At 42.6% G+C, this 20,258-nt stretch overlaps 1 protein-coding gene across 5 annotated transcripts in view; it reads left to right on the forward strand.

Moving 5' to 3' along the window:
* Positions 1 to 20,258, forward strand: part of KHDRBS3 (KH RNA binding domain containing, signal transduction associated 3) — a 189,826-nt gene that overhangs the window by 93,472 nt on the left and 76,096 nt on the right. For all 5 annotated transcript variants that reach the window (XR_008420084.1, XR_008420083.1, XM_019459778.2 and 2 more), the window contains exon 5: positions 10,231 to 10,370. Coding sequence is in view for 3 of the 5 variants with exons in the window: in XM_019459778.2 (XP_019315323.1) it covers positions 10,231 to 10,370 (140 nt within the window). In the remaining 2 variants the exon portion in view is untranslated. The remainder of the gene's footprint in view (positions 1 to 10,230; positions 10,371 to 20,258) is intronic.

The following is a 20,258-nucleotide window of genomic DNA, read 5'->3' on the forward strand; positions in this document are numbered from 1 at the left end:
AGTCCTGTTATCTGTAATAAATTTTACCTCTTCTTTTCGGATTTTAATGAAATTAAAATTCATTTTTTTATTTTATTTTTCCCTTGTTACACTGACTAGAACTTTGAGTGCTTTGTTGAGTAGGAGTCGTGAAGATAGACCTCTTTCTTGGTGCTTTGAGTTTTCACCATTAAGTCTGATGTTAGCTGTAAATTTCATCGCTGCCCTGTATCTTGTTGAAGACGTTCTCTTCTGTCCCTAGGTGTTGAGAGGCTTTATCCTGAATGAGTATTTGTTGTTGTTGTTGTTGTTAATACTAGTGTATTGCATTAGTTGATATCCAGATGTTATGCCAACCTTGCATTACTAGGTGAGATCCCACTGAAATTACATGTTGCTAGAATTGATTTACAGTAGCTTGTTAAGGATCTTGTCATCTATAATCATGGCGGATATTGGCTTATAGTACCGTATTCTTATAATCTTTGTATTAACCCACACATTTACCATTTCGGCTCCCTTTTTCTTTCTGTGGGTAGAGTTACCATATGGTGCTACCTCTTTTCAGCCCAAAGGACTGCCTTTAGCCTTTCTTGTAACTGAGACCTGCTAACCAAAAAACTGGTTTTGTTTTTCTCAGAATGTCCTTATTTCGCCCACCCTCTGAAAGATAGTGTGTATAATTCCTGGTTGACAGTTTTTTCTTTCCAGTCACAGAAGGCCAGTCTGCTGTTTTCTGGCCCTCATCATTTTTGGTGAGAAGGGCATTCATGATTTTGTTGCTAATGTACGTGATCTGTTGTTTTTCTCTTGCTGCTGCCAAGGCTTTGTCTTTCATTTCCATTAATTTGACAATGGTTGTGTATGCTTATCTTCCTTGCTTGTTAAGCTTTGTGAAGCCATAGGTACATGTTTTTCTTCAAATGTGGGACATTTTCAGCCATTGTTTCTTGAGATTTTTTTTCTCTTTTTTCTTTCTCCTCTGCTCCCCTCAGGCCCTGGGCTCCCATTGGTTGTATGTTGGTCCACTTGATGGTGCCCCGCATTTCTCTGAGCCTCCTTTCCCTTCATCCTTTCTTCTCTGTGTTCCTAACTGGATCATTTTAATTGGCTTATCTTCAAGTTGGCTGACCCATTCTTTTGTCATCTCAACTCTATTGTTGCGCTCCTTTGGTTAATTTTTCATCATCGTTGTTGTTGTACTTTCTTTTTCTTTTTTTCTAAATCTTTTTTTTTTTTTTTCCAACATCTGGGCCCTCTCCAAGATAGTTTCTTACTATATCTTGACTGCCTGTCCGTCCGTCCTTCCTTCCTTCCTTCCTTCCTTCCTTCCTGTCATGTTTTCATGTTTCTTTGCATGTCTCCCAGCTTTTTTGTTGAAAACTCCACATTTCAGGTAGCATATTATAGCACATTTACATTCCGACTCATTTTATCCTTCAAGCTTTGTTGTCGCAAGTTGTTGTCTGTTTGTTTCTTTAGTAATTTAGTTGGACTAAATCTGCAGAGTCTGTCTACTTCATGGCTTACAGCTTTGTTAATTTTTTTACTTCTCACTTTTACTTTTAAGCCTGGCCTGCTGGGCGTGTCCTGTATGGCCACATGTCTCAGACATCAGCCAGTGATTACTTAGAGGCTGTGCTCACACACCTGTGTTAGTAAGGCTTCTGCCGCCTGCTGATAAAATTGTGGGGGTGCACCCACAGGGCGGTCCATCGTCCTATCTTCCCTGGTCTGTGCTTCACTTGTGACCGAGGTGTTAATCCCTCTCCCTCCTTTGCCAGGTGTACAGACTCACCGTCAGGGAAGGATGTGTGGAGAGTGTTAAGCTCTCTCCCTTCTCTGCTGTACATGTGCTTAACCTCCATTCAGCAGAGAAGTGCGGGGAGCGTACCCAGGCTCTCCAAGGCTGCTACGTTTCTGGCTAGTCTGCCAGGCTGTCACTTGCCCCACCCAGAACCTGAGTATTAGGCTTGCTGATTCACTGGCCTTCTATTTATTTGCTACCAAAATGGCTACTGATACTGACAGTGCTCCTGGGCATGGGAGTTTTTCATACCTTCTTCCGAATTAAGGGAGCTTCCCCTGCAGCAAACTGTTGGTCTTCATGTCTTTCCCCACAGCGGTACCGACACGTCATCTGGGCTGGGGAGGGGGGCGGGTAGCATCCCCACACAAAATGCCACAGACTCCCACTCTTCGTGCCTGACACGAATACATTTCTTGTATTTTTTTTTTTTTTAATTTTTTTTTCAACGTTTTTTATTTATTTTTGGGACAGAGAGAGACAGAGCATGAACGGGGGAGGGGCAGAGAGAGAGGGAGACACAGAATCGGAAACAGGCTCCAGGCTCCAGGCTCCGAGCCATCAGCCCAGAGCCTGACGCGGGGCTCGAACTCACAGACCGCGAGATCGTGACCTGGCTGAAGTCGGACGCTTAACCGACTGCGCCACCCAGGCGCCCCCATTTCTTGTATTTTTAATTTATTATATAACTTCAGTCAGTTCCCATGGTTCTGAAATGGTTGCTTTTACATGTGTGGTCAGCTTTTGTTGTTGCTTTTTATGGAATGGCTTTGCCAAGCTCTTTGTTTGGCTGTACTGAAAGTCCCTCCTCTCTCATTACATTTATTTATTTTTTTAATCTTATATTATTTTGGACCTCTGACCATATGAGCATGTGCAACGTCTCCCTCCATTCTTTTTAACGTCTGCATAATATTTCGTCATACGCATGTTCTAAAATTTATTTAATCAGTCCTCAAATAATGAACATTTATGCTATTTCTTATAGAGTATAATACAAACACTGATCCTAGGATTACTCTTTGGCGTAATCATTGGCATATTTGGGGCAAATATATCTGAAGAGAACATTCCTGACCGGGAATCCACTAAATTGCAGTAAATTATTTTTAATAATTACATTTAAAACCTTTGTTCTCATTCTCTAGGCTAACACATTTAAATATGTTCTAAACTTACTGGACAGAAAAATCCCATTTACACCTATGTAATTAGAATTCTAATCACTTTTCCACTCTTCACAATTGATGCCCATGTTTGAATTAATGCTACAGTAGTGTCACTTTCCTGATAGGGAATTAAAACGATAATTTACTAATGACTAGTTTAAAATGTAGAGTTACTTAGTCTGTAAGCTGGCACATGTGACTTGGTTTCCCTCCTGATTTAAAATCATCATTTTTGGGGGGCGCCAGGGTGGCTGAGTCGGTTGAGCGTCCGACTTCGGCTCGGGTCATCATCTTGCGTTTCGTGAGTTCGAGCCTCGCGTCGGGCTCTGCGCTGATAGCTCGGAGCCTGGAGCCTGCTTCAGATCCTGTGTCTCCCTCTCTCTCTGCCCCTCCCCTGCTCACACTCTGTTTCTCTCTCAAAAATAAATAACAATTAAAAAAAATTTTTTTAATCATTTTTTTAAATCATTATTTTAAAGACCAAGAAAATTATAACTACAGTGACTTTATCAGTAGTTTTGTCTGAAAGAAGCAGTCCCCTAAAGTTTTTAAAAGTTGTCTAAGGGGCGCCTGGGTGGCTCAGTCGGTTGAGCGTCTGACTTCAGCTCAGGTCATGATCTCACACTCTGTGAGTTCGAGCCCCGCGTCGGGCTCTGTGCTGACAGCTCAGAGCCCGGGGCCTGTTTCAGATTCTGTGTCTCCCTCTCTCTCTGACCCTCCCCCATTCATGCTCTCTCTCTGTCTCAAAAATAAATAAACGTTAAAAAAAATTAAAATAAATAAAATAAAAAATAAAAGTTGTCTAAAACCACAAAGCTGGTGAGTCCAGTTGGTGAAATTCAGACTTAACGCAGGTGTGTTGACTCAGACTCCCATCATTTTTTTCCAACTATACTGTTTGTCTTCTTGAAAATGTAGTTTTACAAAGATTATGTTTTATTTTTTTTTTAATGTTTATTTATCTTTGAGAGAAAGAGAGAGAGAGAGAGAGAGAGAGAGAGAGAGAGACAGAGTGTGAGCGGAGGAGGTGCAGAGAGAGAGGGAGACACAGAACTCAAAGCAGGCTCCGGGATCTGAGTTGTCAGCACAGAGCCTGACGTGGGGCTCCAACCCACGAATTGCGAGATCATGACCTGAGCCAAAGTCAGACGCTTATTGGAGATGCTGACTGAGCCACCCAGGCGCCCCTACAAAGATCATGTTTAAAATGGGCTTTCATTCCCATTTTTGTGGCACCGTTGTAATCAAATAACTTCGCTTAGAGTAATTTTGTTTCCTTTTTAAATTTTTAATGGCATTTTTGGATTTTATGTTCTTTCCCATGAATCTGTTTTTGAGCCACAGACAATTTTGTGTCACACCTCCTAGCACTTTTCAACAGGGCAGATATTTACCATTTATGTAGCACATTTTATTTAGAATGTGCTTTACAAATAATTTATTAATCTTCACACATTTTTAGTAAAATGGTAAGGAACATATTAATAGGCTTGTTATAGACAGGTTGAAATAATGATAGATTCGAGTGACTCTTTTGAGATCCTAATACCCTAAATAAGTTAGAGAAAGAATCCATAGGTACAGTAAAATCTAGACTCCTGATCTTAGTCATTCCCGCAGCTCGGCGAGTTGAATTTGTCATTTTTCTTCCCTTCCTCCTCCTCTGCAAGTGTTTGCTTATTATTGCTTCAGCTTCCTCTTGACCTCCTTTTTTGATTGTTGTTCATGCTATTTTTCTTATTGCACGATGCCTTCTACCTCAAGTTTCAAGTCATTTCTGCTTTTTTTTTTTTTTTTTTAATTTTTTTTTTCAACATTTATTTATTTATTTTTGGGACAGAGAGAGACAGAGCATGAACGGGGGAGGGACAGAGAGAGAGGGAGACACAGAATCGGAAACAGGCTCCAGGCTCTGAGCCATCAGCCCAGAGCCTGACGCGGGGCTCGAACTCACGGACCGCAAGATCGTGACCTGGCTGAAGTCGGACGCTTAACCGACTTCGCCACCCAGGCGCCCCAAGTCATTTCTGCTTTTGAAAAGTAAGGAGAAGATAGCATATTTTTTACAAACGTACTAAGTATATTTCATGTTTTTAATTCTAAATAATTCAGGAAACTATTGCACCTGAATCTTTTATTCACGCTCAGAAATGCTGGTTTCTTCTATCATAAGATCCTCCCTTCCTCGCTCAGACTGCAGTCCTTTCTCTTCCTCTTTGTGGAGCCACACAGCTGGAAAACCCGCCTGCCTGCACTGTGGCTGTGACTTGCTTACTCCCACTCTTCATTCCCCCGAGATGGATTCCGGCTCTACCCTTCACCAGAAGTACTATTTCTGAAGTCCGTGTTGCCTTTATTGTTAGTGAATCCCATGGAATTGGTACTTGGCTGCTTGACAGAATGTGAATGCAGCACCGAATCCTGGGGCTTTCATGCTCCGATCACCTCCGTTTCCTTCTCAAATTCCTGCCACCCCTTTTCGGTCTCCCCTGTGCAGGTTTTCTTCTATTAGTTTATGTTGATGCCCAGAGCCCTTCTCTGGCTCCAGGAATGTGCCCCAAGCAATCCTGCCTATGGCTGACATTTGTATACAGAGGAATTCTTGTGCTAGAGGTCCCCACTACCACCTTCAAACTCAGTAATTCTCTAGAAGGACTCACAGGACTCAGACAGTGTGTTATATACTGTGAGTGTGGTTTATTTCAACCAAAAGATATAGATCAAAATCAGCAACGAGAAGAGGAACACGGGGCAAAGACCAAGAAGAGTATGGCCCTGGTTTCCAGGTGTCCCTGTGCAGTGCAGAGGGACACAAGGACACGTTTAACATTCCCAGCAGTGATGTGTGACAACACCTGTGAAGTGTTCCCATCCAGTGAGGCTCTCCTGAGCCACAGCGTGCAGGGCTTTTACTGGAGATCAGTCACGTGCACGTACCGTACCTATGCACCTGACCTCGGCTGCTCACCACCCCACTTCCTGAGCCAAGACGAAGGTTCCCCACTAACCACACTGCCAGGGCAGGCTTATCTGGCCAGACTGGTGCAGCACGGCATCAAGCCTAAGGCATACAGAAGCCCTCTTCGCAGGCAGTCCCCTCTGTGGGCGTAGAGGTCACCTGCCAGGGGCCTGCCAAGAAAGAGCCCGCCTTGACGACAGGCCCTTCTCTGTGCTGTGTAGGGCCTGAGTAACCCTCGCTTGTTCACGTCTATATCCGTATCTTTAACTTTTAAATTTCTCGTTTTTATGTCTGATTGCTATGGGACATCTCAGTTTTAGTGTGTCGTGGGCCATTGCAGATTCAGCCTGTGCAAAACTGATTACAGCATGTTCCACTGTTACTTACCATTATTTTCCAGATGCCCCTTGACGGTCTTGACTTTGCTTATATACCCCCTCATCTAGGATGTTACCATTTCTAATAAAATTAACCATTATAAATAACACCAGATCTACTTCTCCTCATTCTTTCTGCCGCGTCCCTACTCCAGGTTGTCTATACCACGTACTGGAATTATGAGCTTCCATCTGGAACTTCTGCCTCTAGTGTGTGGTGTTTTTTTTTTTCCATTTAATATCTTTATGGAGGTATAAATCACATAGCATAAAATTCACTCCTATAAACAATTCAGTAGCTTTTAGTATATTCACAGAGTTCTGCAACTGTCACTTTAACCTAAGACCATTTTTATGACCCCCCCAAGCAAACCTTGTAACGAGCAGCAGTAACGCCCCATTCTCCTCCCTCTCTGGGCAACCACTAATTTACTTTTTGCTTTTTTGCACAGCCTTTATGGAGATATAATTCACATCCCATACAATTCACCCGTTTAAGGTATACAGTTGACTGGATTATAGTGCCTCCATAGTTACACAGCCATCACCACTATCTGTTTTAGATTTTCATCATCCCCCAGAGCAAACGCGTCCCCATGAACAAGCACTCCCCATTCCTGTCCCCTGCCATTCCTCATTCTGTCACGTGCCACCATTAATCCACCTCTGTGGGTTTGCCAGTTTTTGACATTTTGTGTACAATAGCACAAAATGTATGGTCTTTTGTCCTGCCTTCTTTCATTTAGCATACTGTTTTTAAGGTTCATTCAGTTGATTTGTCATTGCTGGATGATATTCCATTGTATGGATGTACCGTGTTTTATTTGTGTGTTATATGTCCGTTTATTAGTCAAGGACTTTGGGGTTATTTCTGTTTCTTGGCTATTATAAATAATGCTGATGTGAACATTCACGTACACATTTTTGGGTGGACGTATAGTCTCACTTTCTTGGGTATTACCTAGGAGTGGAGTTGTTAGGTCACTTGGTAACTGTGTTTAACAGTTTTGAGACACTGATGACTGGTTTTCCCAAGTGCCTGGACCATTTTCACTGCCACCAACAAGGTGTAAGGCTTCCATTTTCTTCAGTGTTCTCTCAGTCACTACAATACCCTTTGTTTAAAGAGACTATTTGAACATCAATCTATAGTAATTTATGTCTGGGCTCTCAATTCTATTTTATTGATCTTTATGTCTACCCTTTGAGCCAGTAAGTACTACACAGCCTTTTTTTTTAATGTTTTATTTATTATTGAGAGACATAGCATGAACAAGAGGGGAGGGGCAGAGAGAGAGGGAAACACAGAATCCGAAGCAGGCTTCAGGCTGTGAGCCATCCGCACGGAGCCTGACACGGGGCTCGAACTCACAAACCATGAGATCATGACCTGAGCCGAAGTCGGATGCTTAACCGACTGAGCCACCCAGGCACCCCTACACAGTCTTTATTTCTGTAGCTTTGTAGGAAGTTTTGATGTGGGAACATAATCAGTCTTCCAACTTTGTTATTCTTTCTTATAATTGTTTTGGCTATACTAGGTCCCTTGGATTTTCATATATAAGTTTTAGTAAAGAAACCAGCTGGGATTTTTGAGAGGGTTTTGCTTGATTCTGTAGATCAATTTGGGAGGTGGGAAAGCAGAGTAGGAATATTGTCCATCTAGCCATGAATATTGGATATCTTTCCATTTACTTAGATTTTAAAAATTTTCTCCCAACAATATTTTATAGTTTTCAGTATATAAATGTTGCTCTTATTTTGTTAATTTATTCCCGAGTATGTTATTCTTTATGATGCTACTCTAAATGGAATTTTCTTAATTTTATTTTTGTGGTGTTCATTGTTAGTGGAAAGAAATAAAATTGATTTTGTATATTGATCTTATATCCTGCAGCCTTGTGAAACACAATTATTGACTCTAATAATGCTTTTGTGGATTCTTTGTGATTTTCTTTGCATAGGATTATGCCATACCATATATGAACAAAGATGGTTTTAGTTCTTCCCTTTCAATCTGAGCACTATTACTTTTTTTTTCTTACATAGTTGTCCTGTCTAGAATCTCGAGTACAATGTTGGATAGATGTGGTGACAGTAGACATCTTTGTCTTGGTCTTCATCTTAGGATGATTCTTTTAGTTTTTTATTATTAAGTATAATGTTAACTGTGGGTTTTTTATAGTTTGTTGAGTGTTTCTATCACTAAAATGTATTGGATTCTTCTCTCAAATGTTTTTTCTCTGTATTAAAATGATCGGTTTTTTTTGTTTCATTCTTTTCTTATGGTATTACATTAGCTGATTTTTAGGTATTAAACCAAAATAGCAATTCTAGTATGTTTTACTTGGTTCTTATGTATAGTCCTCCCTTTTATCTTGTTTATACTGCTGGATTTGGCTTTGTAATTTTTTGAGAGCCTCCACATCTGTATTCATCAGAATATTCATCTATAGGTTTCTTTTTTTGTAACGTCTTTGTCTGTGTTGGTACCCCGACAATACTGGCTTTGTAGGAAGAGTGAGGGAGTGCTCCCTCCTCTTTAATTTTTTTGGAAGTTTGTAAAGGATTACCATTAATTGTTTGTGGAATTCATCATTGAAGTCTTGTGGGCCTTCAAATTTGCAAGACATTTATTTATCCAGTACTAATTTAGTCTCTTTGCTTATCTGTTCCAATTTTCTGTTTCTTCTTGAGCCAGTTTTGGTAATTTGTGACTTTTTAGGATCCATCCATGTCACGGTGTCATCTTCGTTACCTAATTTGTTGGCATACATGATCATAATTATTTCTAAAACACAAATCTAGGTATGCAAGTCTCCTCCTTAAAACTGTTAAATGCTTTTTAGTACCCTTAGTTCTAAACCTTTAAAGTTACACTTAAAATGACTTGAGGTTTTGTTGAATTTGGTTTCTGCTTTCTACTCCATGTTGAGACCAGCCTCCCTGTACACTACCCGCCCCCCCCCCCCCAAGTTGTTTTTATATTTCAGCCATGTAGCACTTCTTCCAGTTCCCTACACACCATTTCTTAGGGTCTTAAAATACGATTTTTTCCTCCCATCTAGAGTATTTTATAGCCCCTCCTCTGGTAATGAGTTCACACTCATACTTAGATGACACATCTTATGGAGAACCTACTCTTACTACCACAGCTTAAGTTAGATGCCTTTCCTTTTTGACCATTTAGACCGAACTTCCTTTCTATTGTGAAACAGATGACTTTATTTATTACATGTCTTTCCTGATGACTGTTGAATGGAGTTGGAGGTATTAAGGAAAGGAGGAATCAGGGATCGCTCCCAGGGTTCCTCAGATGAATATTTAGAGAATACTGTAAGACAAAGAAGAGCAAGCCTCCAAGTATAAAATGTATTCAGTTTTGAAAATGGTGCCTTTTTCTAGTATAATATCCAAATGGAATTGTACAAAAAGAATGTGTACATGTGGCTCTTAATTGTAGTAAAGCTATCATGTTGTATGTATGCCTTCCTCCTTTGTTAGAGTGTAAGCTCATTGGCTGCAGAGACCCTGGCTTGCTTCTCTGGTTTTGTTAGTTTGCACTTCACAGATGCTCAGTAACTATGAGTTGAATTGAGTTGTAAATAACAGTGCCACGTGTCTGTCTGTATATGGTATCTTAATTTTATTATAAATATCTCACTTGGAAAGTATGCCCCACACAAGGAGTAATGGCTGACTGTAGAAAATTTTAGCTTGGGGAAATTGCTGGGGTTTTTTGTTTTCTGTTTTTTTGGTTTTTTTTTCCTTTTTTACAATTGATTGATGCGTTTTCATTTCAACAAACTCAAATCTTATGAAGCCAGCTATTTTCCTTGCCTTTTTTTTTTTCTATTAAATATTGTTATTTTTCTGGTCCTAAGTACGTTTGTATTTTTCACATGAGGTGAATTATGTTGTCTTCTGTCTTCTGTGTAGGACTATAATGATGAAATCAGGCAAGCACAGCTCCAAGAGTTGACGTATTTGAATGGTGGTTCAGAAAACGCGGACGTCCCAGTTGTTCGAGGAAAACCCACCTTGCGTACAAGAGGTGTACCAGCCCCAGCAGTGACCAGGTCGGTGCAATTAATTGACTTTACTTTTCTCGTTGTTAGAATTGGATACCATGGCAACCGTTTTAATCTTTTTTTTTTTTTTTTTTTTTAATTAATAGTCAAACAGCTCTATCAGTGTATCAGTACAGAGCCTTTAAGGATATATTCAGACATTATGATGTCATATTGAGGGGATTCCCTTTGTTTGAACTGAGATATTCCTGGGTTTAAACATAACCTCTACTATTTACCAGCTGATGACTGTATAGACAAGTTTATTTATCACTCTAACATTAAGTTTTTGATTGTTTAAAAAGAATCTTATTTTAAAGTAATAGCACTGATAATGCAAATTGAGATAATGGAAGCAAGGGCTTTCCCCATGGAATACAAGATTAGGCTGGTTCATTGCCACATCTCCAGTGTGGAGCACGATGTCAGGCACCAAGTGGGGTGTCCATGAGCTTGTCATTTTATTCACTGGGAATGGCCTGTGGTATCTGAAAACTCCCGAGTTGGTCCACACACACAGAATTTTTTTTTTTTTTGTCTCTGGATTGATGACTTTTTAATATGAAAATGCCTAGTGAATTCATGAAACAATTTAAACATAACCATGTATTGAGAAATGGCTGTCTCAGATTTATTTGAGAATTATTTTTAATTTTTTACCCAAAAGAAGAAGTGACACAGATTTTTCACTGGTTGAAATATATATATATATATATATATATATATATATATATATATATATATATATATCTTTTATGTCTCCAAGTTAATTTGAGACAATAAAAAATCAGTCTTTTTATTTGAGTGTTGTTGATCAGGCCCTGGTCAATGAGCGCAATTACAAATAGGCGTTATTGCAGTGTGAAATAAACAGATCTGTTCACGGTGCCAAGTGGGTTTTCTCTATAAGAAAAGGCTTATAATAATGGGATTGCTGTTGATGGTTTAATGAGATAATTTATGCGGGTGTTCAATAAGTGGTAAATCCCTTTCGTTTTCATTTCTTCTATCATTAAATTTACTTCAAATCGTAAGAAATTACAGTTGACCCTTGACCAATGTGGGGGATAAGGGCACTGATCCCTCGCATAGTCAAAACTCCATGTATAACTTCTGACTCCCTGAAAACTTAACTCCTAATAGCTCACTGTTGGCTGCGAAGCCGTAACGACAGCACAGTTGATTAACACGTATTTTGTATATGTATTAAATACTGTATTCTTACAATAAAATAAGCTAGATAAAAGCAAACGTTGTTAAGAAGTTCATGAGGAAGAGACAACAGTAGTAGTGTAAATGTATTATTTGTTGAAAAAATCCACACGTCAGTGGATCCACACAGTTGGAACCCATGTTCAAGGGGCAGCTGTCCGTCCTTGCTGTATTAGCTTCCTGTGGTAGCTGTGATGAATTACTCCAGACATGGTGGCTTTAAACAGTAGAGATTGATCACAGTTGTGGGGGCCGCATGTCCAAAATCAGTATTGTCGGACCGCAGTCAAGGTGTTAGTGTCCCCCCTCCAGAAGAGAATCCTTTCCTTGTCCCTTCCAGTGTCTCGTGCCTGCTGATCTTTCTTGACTCGTGGCCGCGTGCCTCTGGTGTCTCCCTCCACCTGCGTGTTGATTTCTGTCACATCTGTCTTTGATCCCCGTGTGCTTCCCTCTTCCCTGTGATGGTATTCAGGGCCTATCTGGATGATCCAGGGTACTCTTCCCGTCTCAAGATTGCCCGACACTCACATCTGCAAAGGCCCTTTTTCTAAAGAAGGCGACAGTCGCAGAATGGGTGTCCAGAATAGAGAGCGTGGAGAAGAGCGCACACCCAGTGCCACTGTTCGTGACACTTCTTAGGGATGCTGTGTTCCTTAAACCACATCTACCGTTTTTACAGAAGATAATTTCTAATTTAGTTGTCAGGTGTTGAACTAAGTTGAAAACGTGAGGGACAGATGAGGAAGGCAGAAGCTCTCTGTTTTGTGGCGTATGGTGTCTGGAGAAACGCCACAGGCCGCCCAAATGAAAAACTGTCCGTCTTGATGACAGCATATAGGCCGGTTGCCATTTCAAGGCTCTCCATTGTCTTGACAGGTAATGTTCTCTGATGCCACCCTGCGGTAGTTTGTGGCGGGGTAATGGCTGGTCAGTGCGCGGCTCTGGGCAGAGCTTTCTCTCCTGCATTTGATTATGGGCTTCCTCGGTACCACATCTTTCAAATACCCTGCTTTTTTCAGTGTAAAACTCCTGTTCCTAGAAGAGGTACTCGAAACCCTTCTGTATTTTTTCTGAAGACCTCGCTCCACATGTCTGTATTGACTGCTCTGCCCTGTTTCCTGTGTTCAACCCTGGGCTGGAAACTGCTTGTCGCATGAAGTTGGAGCTCACGCCCTTTCCTACCTTTGCCCACATTGTTCACTGTTCTCTGCCCAGAGTTCTTGCTGTGTCTTCTCTCAGCCCCTCACTTGTTTATATTCTACTTATCTTTGTGTCTCAAACCGAAACTCATTTTAACAAACGCCTTGCATCTACTACTGAGGACTGTTCTCAGCACTTTACAGGCAATAACTAGGTCAAGCCTCATAACAACCCTGTGAGGTGGGTGCTATTGTGTTAACTCACCATTTTACAAACAGGGAAGTGACTACTTGCCCAAAGCCAGCCGGCCTGGGGCGCCGGCAGCCCGTTCCAAGTCCATGCCCCTCCCCTCTTTGATCCTTCCTTTGCATTTTCATCTACAATCTGTTTCTTCTTCCACCCATTCTCCCACTGCATCTCTTCCACACAGCTTTGATTCTGTCACTTACGTTGTATTCTTACTGCGACACATGGCGGCATTTTCTTTTAATAGAGTTACTTTTATTTTATTTTATTTTATTTTATTTTATTTTATTATTTTTTTAATGTTTATTGATTTTGGAGAAAGAGCCAGAGTGTGAGTGGGGAAGGGACAGAGAGACAAAGGGAGACCCAGAATCCAAAACAGGCTCCAGACTCTCACCTGTCAGTGCACAGCCCCACATGGGGCTCGAACTCAGGATGGGTGAGATCATGACCCTGGCTGAAGACGGACACTTCACCAACTGAGCCACCAGGCGCCCCCGTGATGGTACTTTTAATACAAGATGTGATGAAAGTACGTCTATATATATATATATATATATATATATATTCTACTTTTCCTCATTAAATCACATATCATAACTTGTGCATCTCCCAGAATAAAAATAAATGGATGTGGAAACCAGGATAAAAAAATTACGAAAATCCCAGGGGTAAAGTTAGTACACAAGAGTACGTGTTATTCTGGACAGTCGCAGAGATGGTATTTGAATTGTGCTTTGAGCTTCCTTGTAACCAAAGCTGAGGAAGACAAGGCTGTGGAATTCACTGTGTCTGAATATCTAAAAAAGTAATAAAAGACAAACATGCTCATTAAAGCCAGTGCTTCCTAGTCCTGAAACTTGGGAGAAGTGTCCGCAGTGCCCAGTCCCCAGCAGATCTCTGCCAGTCCCTCCATAATGCCATTTTGATTCTCCCTCTAAAATAATCTGGTTTTCCTTAATCACCTCTTCCATCCTCCCTAATCTGGCCACACTGCTCGTCCGGTTTTCATTTACAGTCTTAATGACTGGTTAAAATCCAAGTTGATTTTTGTCTTCTCCCTGCTTCAGTTTCCCCGGTGGCTCTCTGTGCTGTTACAGGAACACCCAAACCTCCTGCCGGGCTCGATGACAGGCGCCTCATCATCTGGCACTCTCCCCGCCCTTTCTGACCTTGTGGTTTTCCTGTACTGTGGCCAGGCTGCCCTCCTTCCTGTCTGGCAAACTGGCCAAGCTTATCTCCCTCTCACGCCCTTTACTTTCACTACCCGGGCTCTCACCTCGTCCCTGGGGCACCCGGTGGTAGGCAGACACAGGCATGGTATCCGAGAAGCCTTGCTGTCCAAAGTCACCTTGTTCAAAGTCACCATCCCCCAGTCCCAGAGCTGGTCTACAGCATCCTGTCTGGGTTTCTTAGTAGCATTTACTAAACTGAATTCCACCTTTCTTGTTTGTTCCCTTTTTCATTGGTTACTCCTCATTATAATGTAAACCTGCAAGGGCTCTTGTGTCCTAGGACCTGGCCTAAAGTAGTCACTCAGTAAAAAGCTGTTAGGTGAATACAGTACAATAGCAGGTCCTTTAGGCTCATTCTGGTCAAGTGTTGATCATTCAGAGTATTTTGTGTTAATGTAATTCTCTGTCACCTGACTGAATGTACTAGGGGATTAGCTTTGCAGGGGTGGTCATGTGGTTATCACCATTTTGGTATTTCAGAGTGGAACAAGTTATCACGAGAGTCGTCATGAATGTTCCCCACTGTTACCACTTCAGGATGCTTTTCTGCTGAAAGATGTAAATGATCTAAAATTAAATCCTGCAGTGGGAAGTGATATGTGTTTTAATAAAACCTTTCCTTTCAGTTTCAAATGAGAGAACTAAACTTATGCCTTTTTTAACTTAGGAGGTAAGGAAGCTTCTTTACTTCCAGCCCATCCTGTGCAGGGCCTCCAGAAACCCTGCTGTGAGATGCCTCCTCCCTAGCTCCTTGCACGGACCCCAGCACAGAAGGAGGCTGGAGAGTTGAGGCCGCTCTGGGCAGCACGCTTTTGGGCCGGTCTTCTCCACCCTGGCCTGCCGCCGCAGGCAGTCTGAGCTGAGCCGCCCTGACCTCGGGGGATGCTCCCTTTTATCCCTTCTTCACGACAGCTGGCTTACTCTGTGCTGCTTTCGCACTGACCTTTAGTCTGGCCATCTGGCCCTTGCTCCCAAGGAGCAGGCAGACTTATCTCCCCGCCTTGGGCGCCACAAACAGCAGGAAGAAGAGCGGAACAAGCAGATGAAGCTGCCTTTCTGAGTAGTGAATACATGTGCCTCCGTACTGGGCGCTGAACTTGGTGGCTTTTACCGCGCGCGCGCAAAGCCAACGCAGTCCCTCGGGGCCTTTTGTAAGCTTTCGTTAAATTGGGAAAATGTTCAGCTCTGGTTTCTGTAAATGGTTTACCTGCCCCTTTCTCTCTTCCCTTTCGTGGACTGAAGTCCCACGTTAAATCTTATGATTGCGCTTTGCAGACTATATGCCGAGGTGCTGGGAGCTGCGGCGAGCTCCCAGGTTGGCCATGGGACTTGACCGTTTCCAGGGACCCCCCACGCAGCCTTCAGCATCTGTCAGACACTGTGTGAGCTATCAGCTTCGGGGCATTATTTGTAGTTTCAGTGTTAGATTGTTCTCCACGGATGTCTTGTCTTCGTAAGGCCCGTATTTTAGCAGTCGCTGTGTTGAACAGTAAGTAGCCACAGGTGCATAGGTCGCTACATAACCTCCACACGCAGGATCGGGTGGGACACGGGCACTTGCGTTTCCTTGTCCACGTTGATTTTCACATGATTTCACTCTTCTTTAAAACCGATCATGAATGATGTCACGGATACTAAAGATTGTTTCAGTGATTGAAAATGATGTATTTTCCCTCATAGTATGTAGAGTTATAAGAATTGTTATTAGGAAAACTGAATAGTTAATATAAGGGTCTTAAACATTTCCCTAGTATATGATATGGTTTAGATTAATCTACTAATTAAAAAGTTCTCTTTTTAAATATTTGTTTATTTTTGAGAGAGTGCAAGTGGGGGAGGAGCAGAGAGAGGGGGACAGAGGATCCGAAATGGGCTCTGTGCTGACAGGCAGACAGCAAACGAGCCCCATGCGGGGCTCTCAAACTTACAGACCACAAGATCATGAGTTGAAGTTGGACGCTCAACCGACTAAGCCACCCAGGTGCCCCAAGAAGTCTTTTTTTTTTTTTTTTTTTTTTTTGATTAAGGAAAGGGTGAGTATAGGAAATTGACAGCATATTTATTTTCCTACTGGCCCAAATTATAGACATTTTCAATTAAAAAAAAAAAAAAAACTTTCTTGAGATTAAATTTCAGTAGAAGGCCCTTGCCTTCTCAGGACATTTTACCACCAAACTGTCAGAACAGAAGTCACCTTCCCTTCCTTCCTTCTGGTGTAATAAAAACCCAGGCATTGGTATGTGACACATGTACCCCACTTCCCGGGCAGAGGATCCTAGGGGACTTTGCTGGGAAATGAGTCTCTCTGCTTTCGTTGCCATAAGCTCCACCACCTTTCTCCCGCTGAGCTGCTCCCTCCGTTGTCAGCATCCACTCACTGGCTTTTTCTTCCAGGGGTCCCTGATAGTGTATTAGTGCGTGGCCATAATGGAGTTGATTCAGGAGAAACAAAAGGAGAAAATGGGTGGTTTCTTTTCAGATCCTTTTAATAGGCTTTGGGAAGACAACAAGCAAGGCAAATAATGTTGCAAATAGTGTGAGAACTTCCCCACAAGAGCTTGTAACTCTGCAGCCAGCCAGGGACGGGCAGAGAAGAGCAGCCACGCGCGGTTCTCCTGGTTACGGCGTGGCCGACCACGTACGTGTCAGGTGCAGCCTAAGGCCCGATAAACGTTCTGGGCCTTCCCGTAGGCTGCGGGGCCCGCTGGAGGAAGGGTTCTGACCCCCAGTTTGCCAGCAGAGTTTTTCTGACCATAACGTTGGACAAGATGTCCCGAGAAGCAGAGGCCATTTCGGGCGGACGGCATCTGGCGAGTATGTTCCTGAGGCGTGGAACATACTCTCACACACCCGGGGTTCCAGAGGTTTGAACATCTGCCTTCCTCTTTGAAAATCAGTCAGTCCCTTCCTGTTGTCAGGTCATTCAACGTCACAGGTTTTCTTGGAGCACTTTCTGTGACAGGGGTTGACGTCACAGGGGTGGCTAAGTCATCATTTTGACGTCCAGGAAGTTAACAGGTGTAAGTCAGAGAAATAGGTAATTAAGACAGAGTGGCGTCAATAGGGGTAGGGGGTGTGAAAGCAAGTGCAATGGAAATAGAAATGAGGGTGCAAGGAATTTTAAATGGGGCATGTGGGTGTGAACAACTTAGGGGGGAGGTAAAGAAATAAGACAGGAGAGTGTCAGAGGAAGTCATTCCAGGCAGAGGGACCAAGACTGGAAAGCAGAAAAGATGGGGACAGTTGGCTTGGAGTTAGAGTGTGGCTTCGTGGCTCTTTCAAGCCAGGGCGTTTCTCCCGGGCTAAGCCGTCATTTCCTCGGCTGTAAAATGGAGCTAGAACGCCGAGCACACACTAATCCAAACCCTGCTTGATTTTTTCATGTCCCATTCAAGCCCGAACCGTGCCATAAGTTCTTTTCTGATTACTCACAATGATCCCACACTACAAGTTGAATTCTTCTGGAGGACCTTGGGCAAAGTACACATCTCCCTGAAGCTCCTTCATTATCAATTCATTGTCATCAGACAGGAAGAAGACTTGCCCTGGATAGTGCCAGAGGCCGAAAGAAATAGGGCTGTTAGTTAGAAATGATAGAGACTTTCACTGTTTTTATTTTTAAATAAGGACGAAAAGTAAAAACATGCCAACAGAGCTGGAAGACAGTGACAGGCTTCAGAGTAAGGAGTGAGCTGTCTGTCTTCAGGGATGGAAGGGAAGATGGACACATTTCTTGCACTTTATGAGAGATTTTGCTTCTCACACACTGTCTTATATTGTCAATAATAACCAGTTGGTAACTTCTTGGAGAAGAAACAAATTGCCTTAGATTTATTTTATACTCTGTGCAATGTAGGACAGTAAAACCGATTGGAGATTGGATGGATCGCAGAACAAAGTGGTAACCGTTGGGTTTAGTAACAGGTCTGTCACTTCTGGGTTCAAACCAGCAGCAACAGCACTTGAGAGCTTCTCGGAAATGCAGGATAATAGTCCCCAGCCTAGGCCTGCCGACTCCGACTCCGCCCTGACACAAGTCCTGGGTGACGAGGACGCTCAAGAAGTGTGTGAACTGCCCTAGAAACACATTTCAGATCATCACTAAAGGTGCAAAGAATAAGGGCTGCCAGAGGCTTCTGGAAGCGTCAGTCTTCATTGGCTCTGACGATTTCTCCTGCACGTTCTGAGGGATCCTAACTGCAAGCTCTGCTCCCTGTTTCCTTTTATCTAGCCTCTCACTCACTTGTCAGCCCCCGGCAAGAAAGGAAAGTCTCGGAATGATTAAGCTTCACTCTCAGAAAACCCCAGGGATGAAGAAAAGTTGTCAACGTGTTTGTTAAGGAGTCTCTCGGAGAAATAAATTATCCCTGCGGTCGCTGGTGCATCAGGGCGTTGGCCTCAGATGACAGCTCTCTGGGCAGGTCTGCTTCCCACTGTGATAGCCGTGGTACCAAAGTAGGATGCTGCCGTTGGCTCCCTCGGGCACCCAGCCTGTGGTCAGCCGGGGCCAGCCTCATCATCCAGGGCTCCCGCCACCAAATTCACCATTTCGCCCTCTACTTTTTGCTCCCCAGGAGATTCCTAGACAGAAGCCAAACAGGACGATAGTATGTGGTTATGCTCTTTCTCTCCCAGTCTGCATCATCTCTGCTAAATGCACGGAGGGTACATAAAGGTGCTCACTGGTGCTCACTGGGTGATGAGCTGTACCTTCGTCTGTCCTCGTCCTCTGGTGCGCAGCCGAAGGAAGGTGTCAGGACTCCCAATTCAGAATCCGAGTGGAAGTCTGCGTAATAATTACCGCTTACTACGTGCCTATGTTAAGCTAGGCACTTTATATACCACGTGGGTAAACCTCACGACCATCTGCAAGAGCTAGATGCCATTGACGCCGTTTTATGGGTAGAAAGCTGGGCTCAGCAACTAACTGACAGTAGATTTGAGAGTATAGATATGTTGGAACTCAAAGCCTGTGCTTTTTCATCACATCCTAAAACCTATCAACAATCTATAGGTTCATCTATAGATTATGAGTCTATAAATAATTAGTTCCTGATTCATCCATACCTTTGTATTCAGTCCTTCAAAGCACTCTTCCCGCAAAGGTACCTGTTGACAAACCTTTCTAGACTATTTCCATATCCGAGTTTCAAGCCAGAAACCAGGGCCACGCTGCTGAAGAAGGCAAACAGAAAGAACCGTTGGCAATCACACCTGTTCCTCTGCTCATGAAACTTTCTGTTCAGATGTGAGATCTTCCTGCTTTCTTGTTAGCCTCATTCTGATCAGTGTAGCAACCTGATTTTACCAATTTGAACCAAGTTTTCTAGTAGAAAATTAATAAGCCCCCACTGATTATCAGGATCTCATCCTTGTCCCCATGTCAGCAGTCCTGCTGTTAATCTGTCCCCGGAGCTTCATTTGTAGCATTTGTGCGTCCTCCGCAGCATGGTCAGACTCTTAGGTTTGTACGCTTCTTTCCCTCATGCCTTCCTCTCGCTGGGGGGGTGGGGGGGTGAGGGCTTAAAACCACACAATTCTCATGGAATGTCATACTTAAAAACTAATCTTCAGGGGCACCTGGCTGGCTCAATCAGTGGAGTGCATATGCCACTCTTGATCTTGGGGTCATGAGTTCAAGCCCCACGTTGAATATAGAGATTACTTAAATAGATAAATAAATAAATATTTTAAAAAAAGGACTCTTCAAAGGATCTTCCATAGATAAGTGTCAAGAGCTACATACATCAAATGACTTGCCTGAAATTCTGCTACAGATATTTTAGTATGATTCCATATACTCCGAGGGCACATAAACAAACAATGTTGATGATGCTGGGAAAGAATTGTGAGCTTCTTGAATATATAAATTTGTGTTTTTCAGTTTGATGGAAAACATAAATTCATAGATTCAGAAAACATGCTGAATATTTTGTGGTCCATATGCTAACTTGGATGGCAGGGATGGGGTATTAGCTAAGGAAGCAGCAGGCTTAATTAGTTTGAATATACTCAGATTAAATGAAATATCACACAGAAATTATGTGCTATACGTAGAAATTAT

The sequence above is a fragment of the Panthera pardus genome, unplaced genomic scaffold, assembly GCF_024362965.1.
Source record: "Panthera pardus isolate Hobbes unplaced genomic scaffold, ASM2436296v1 HiC_scaffold_7, whole genome shotgun sequence".
NCBI lineage: Eukaryota > Metazoa > Chordata > Mammalia > Carnivora > Felidae > Panthera > Panthera pardus.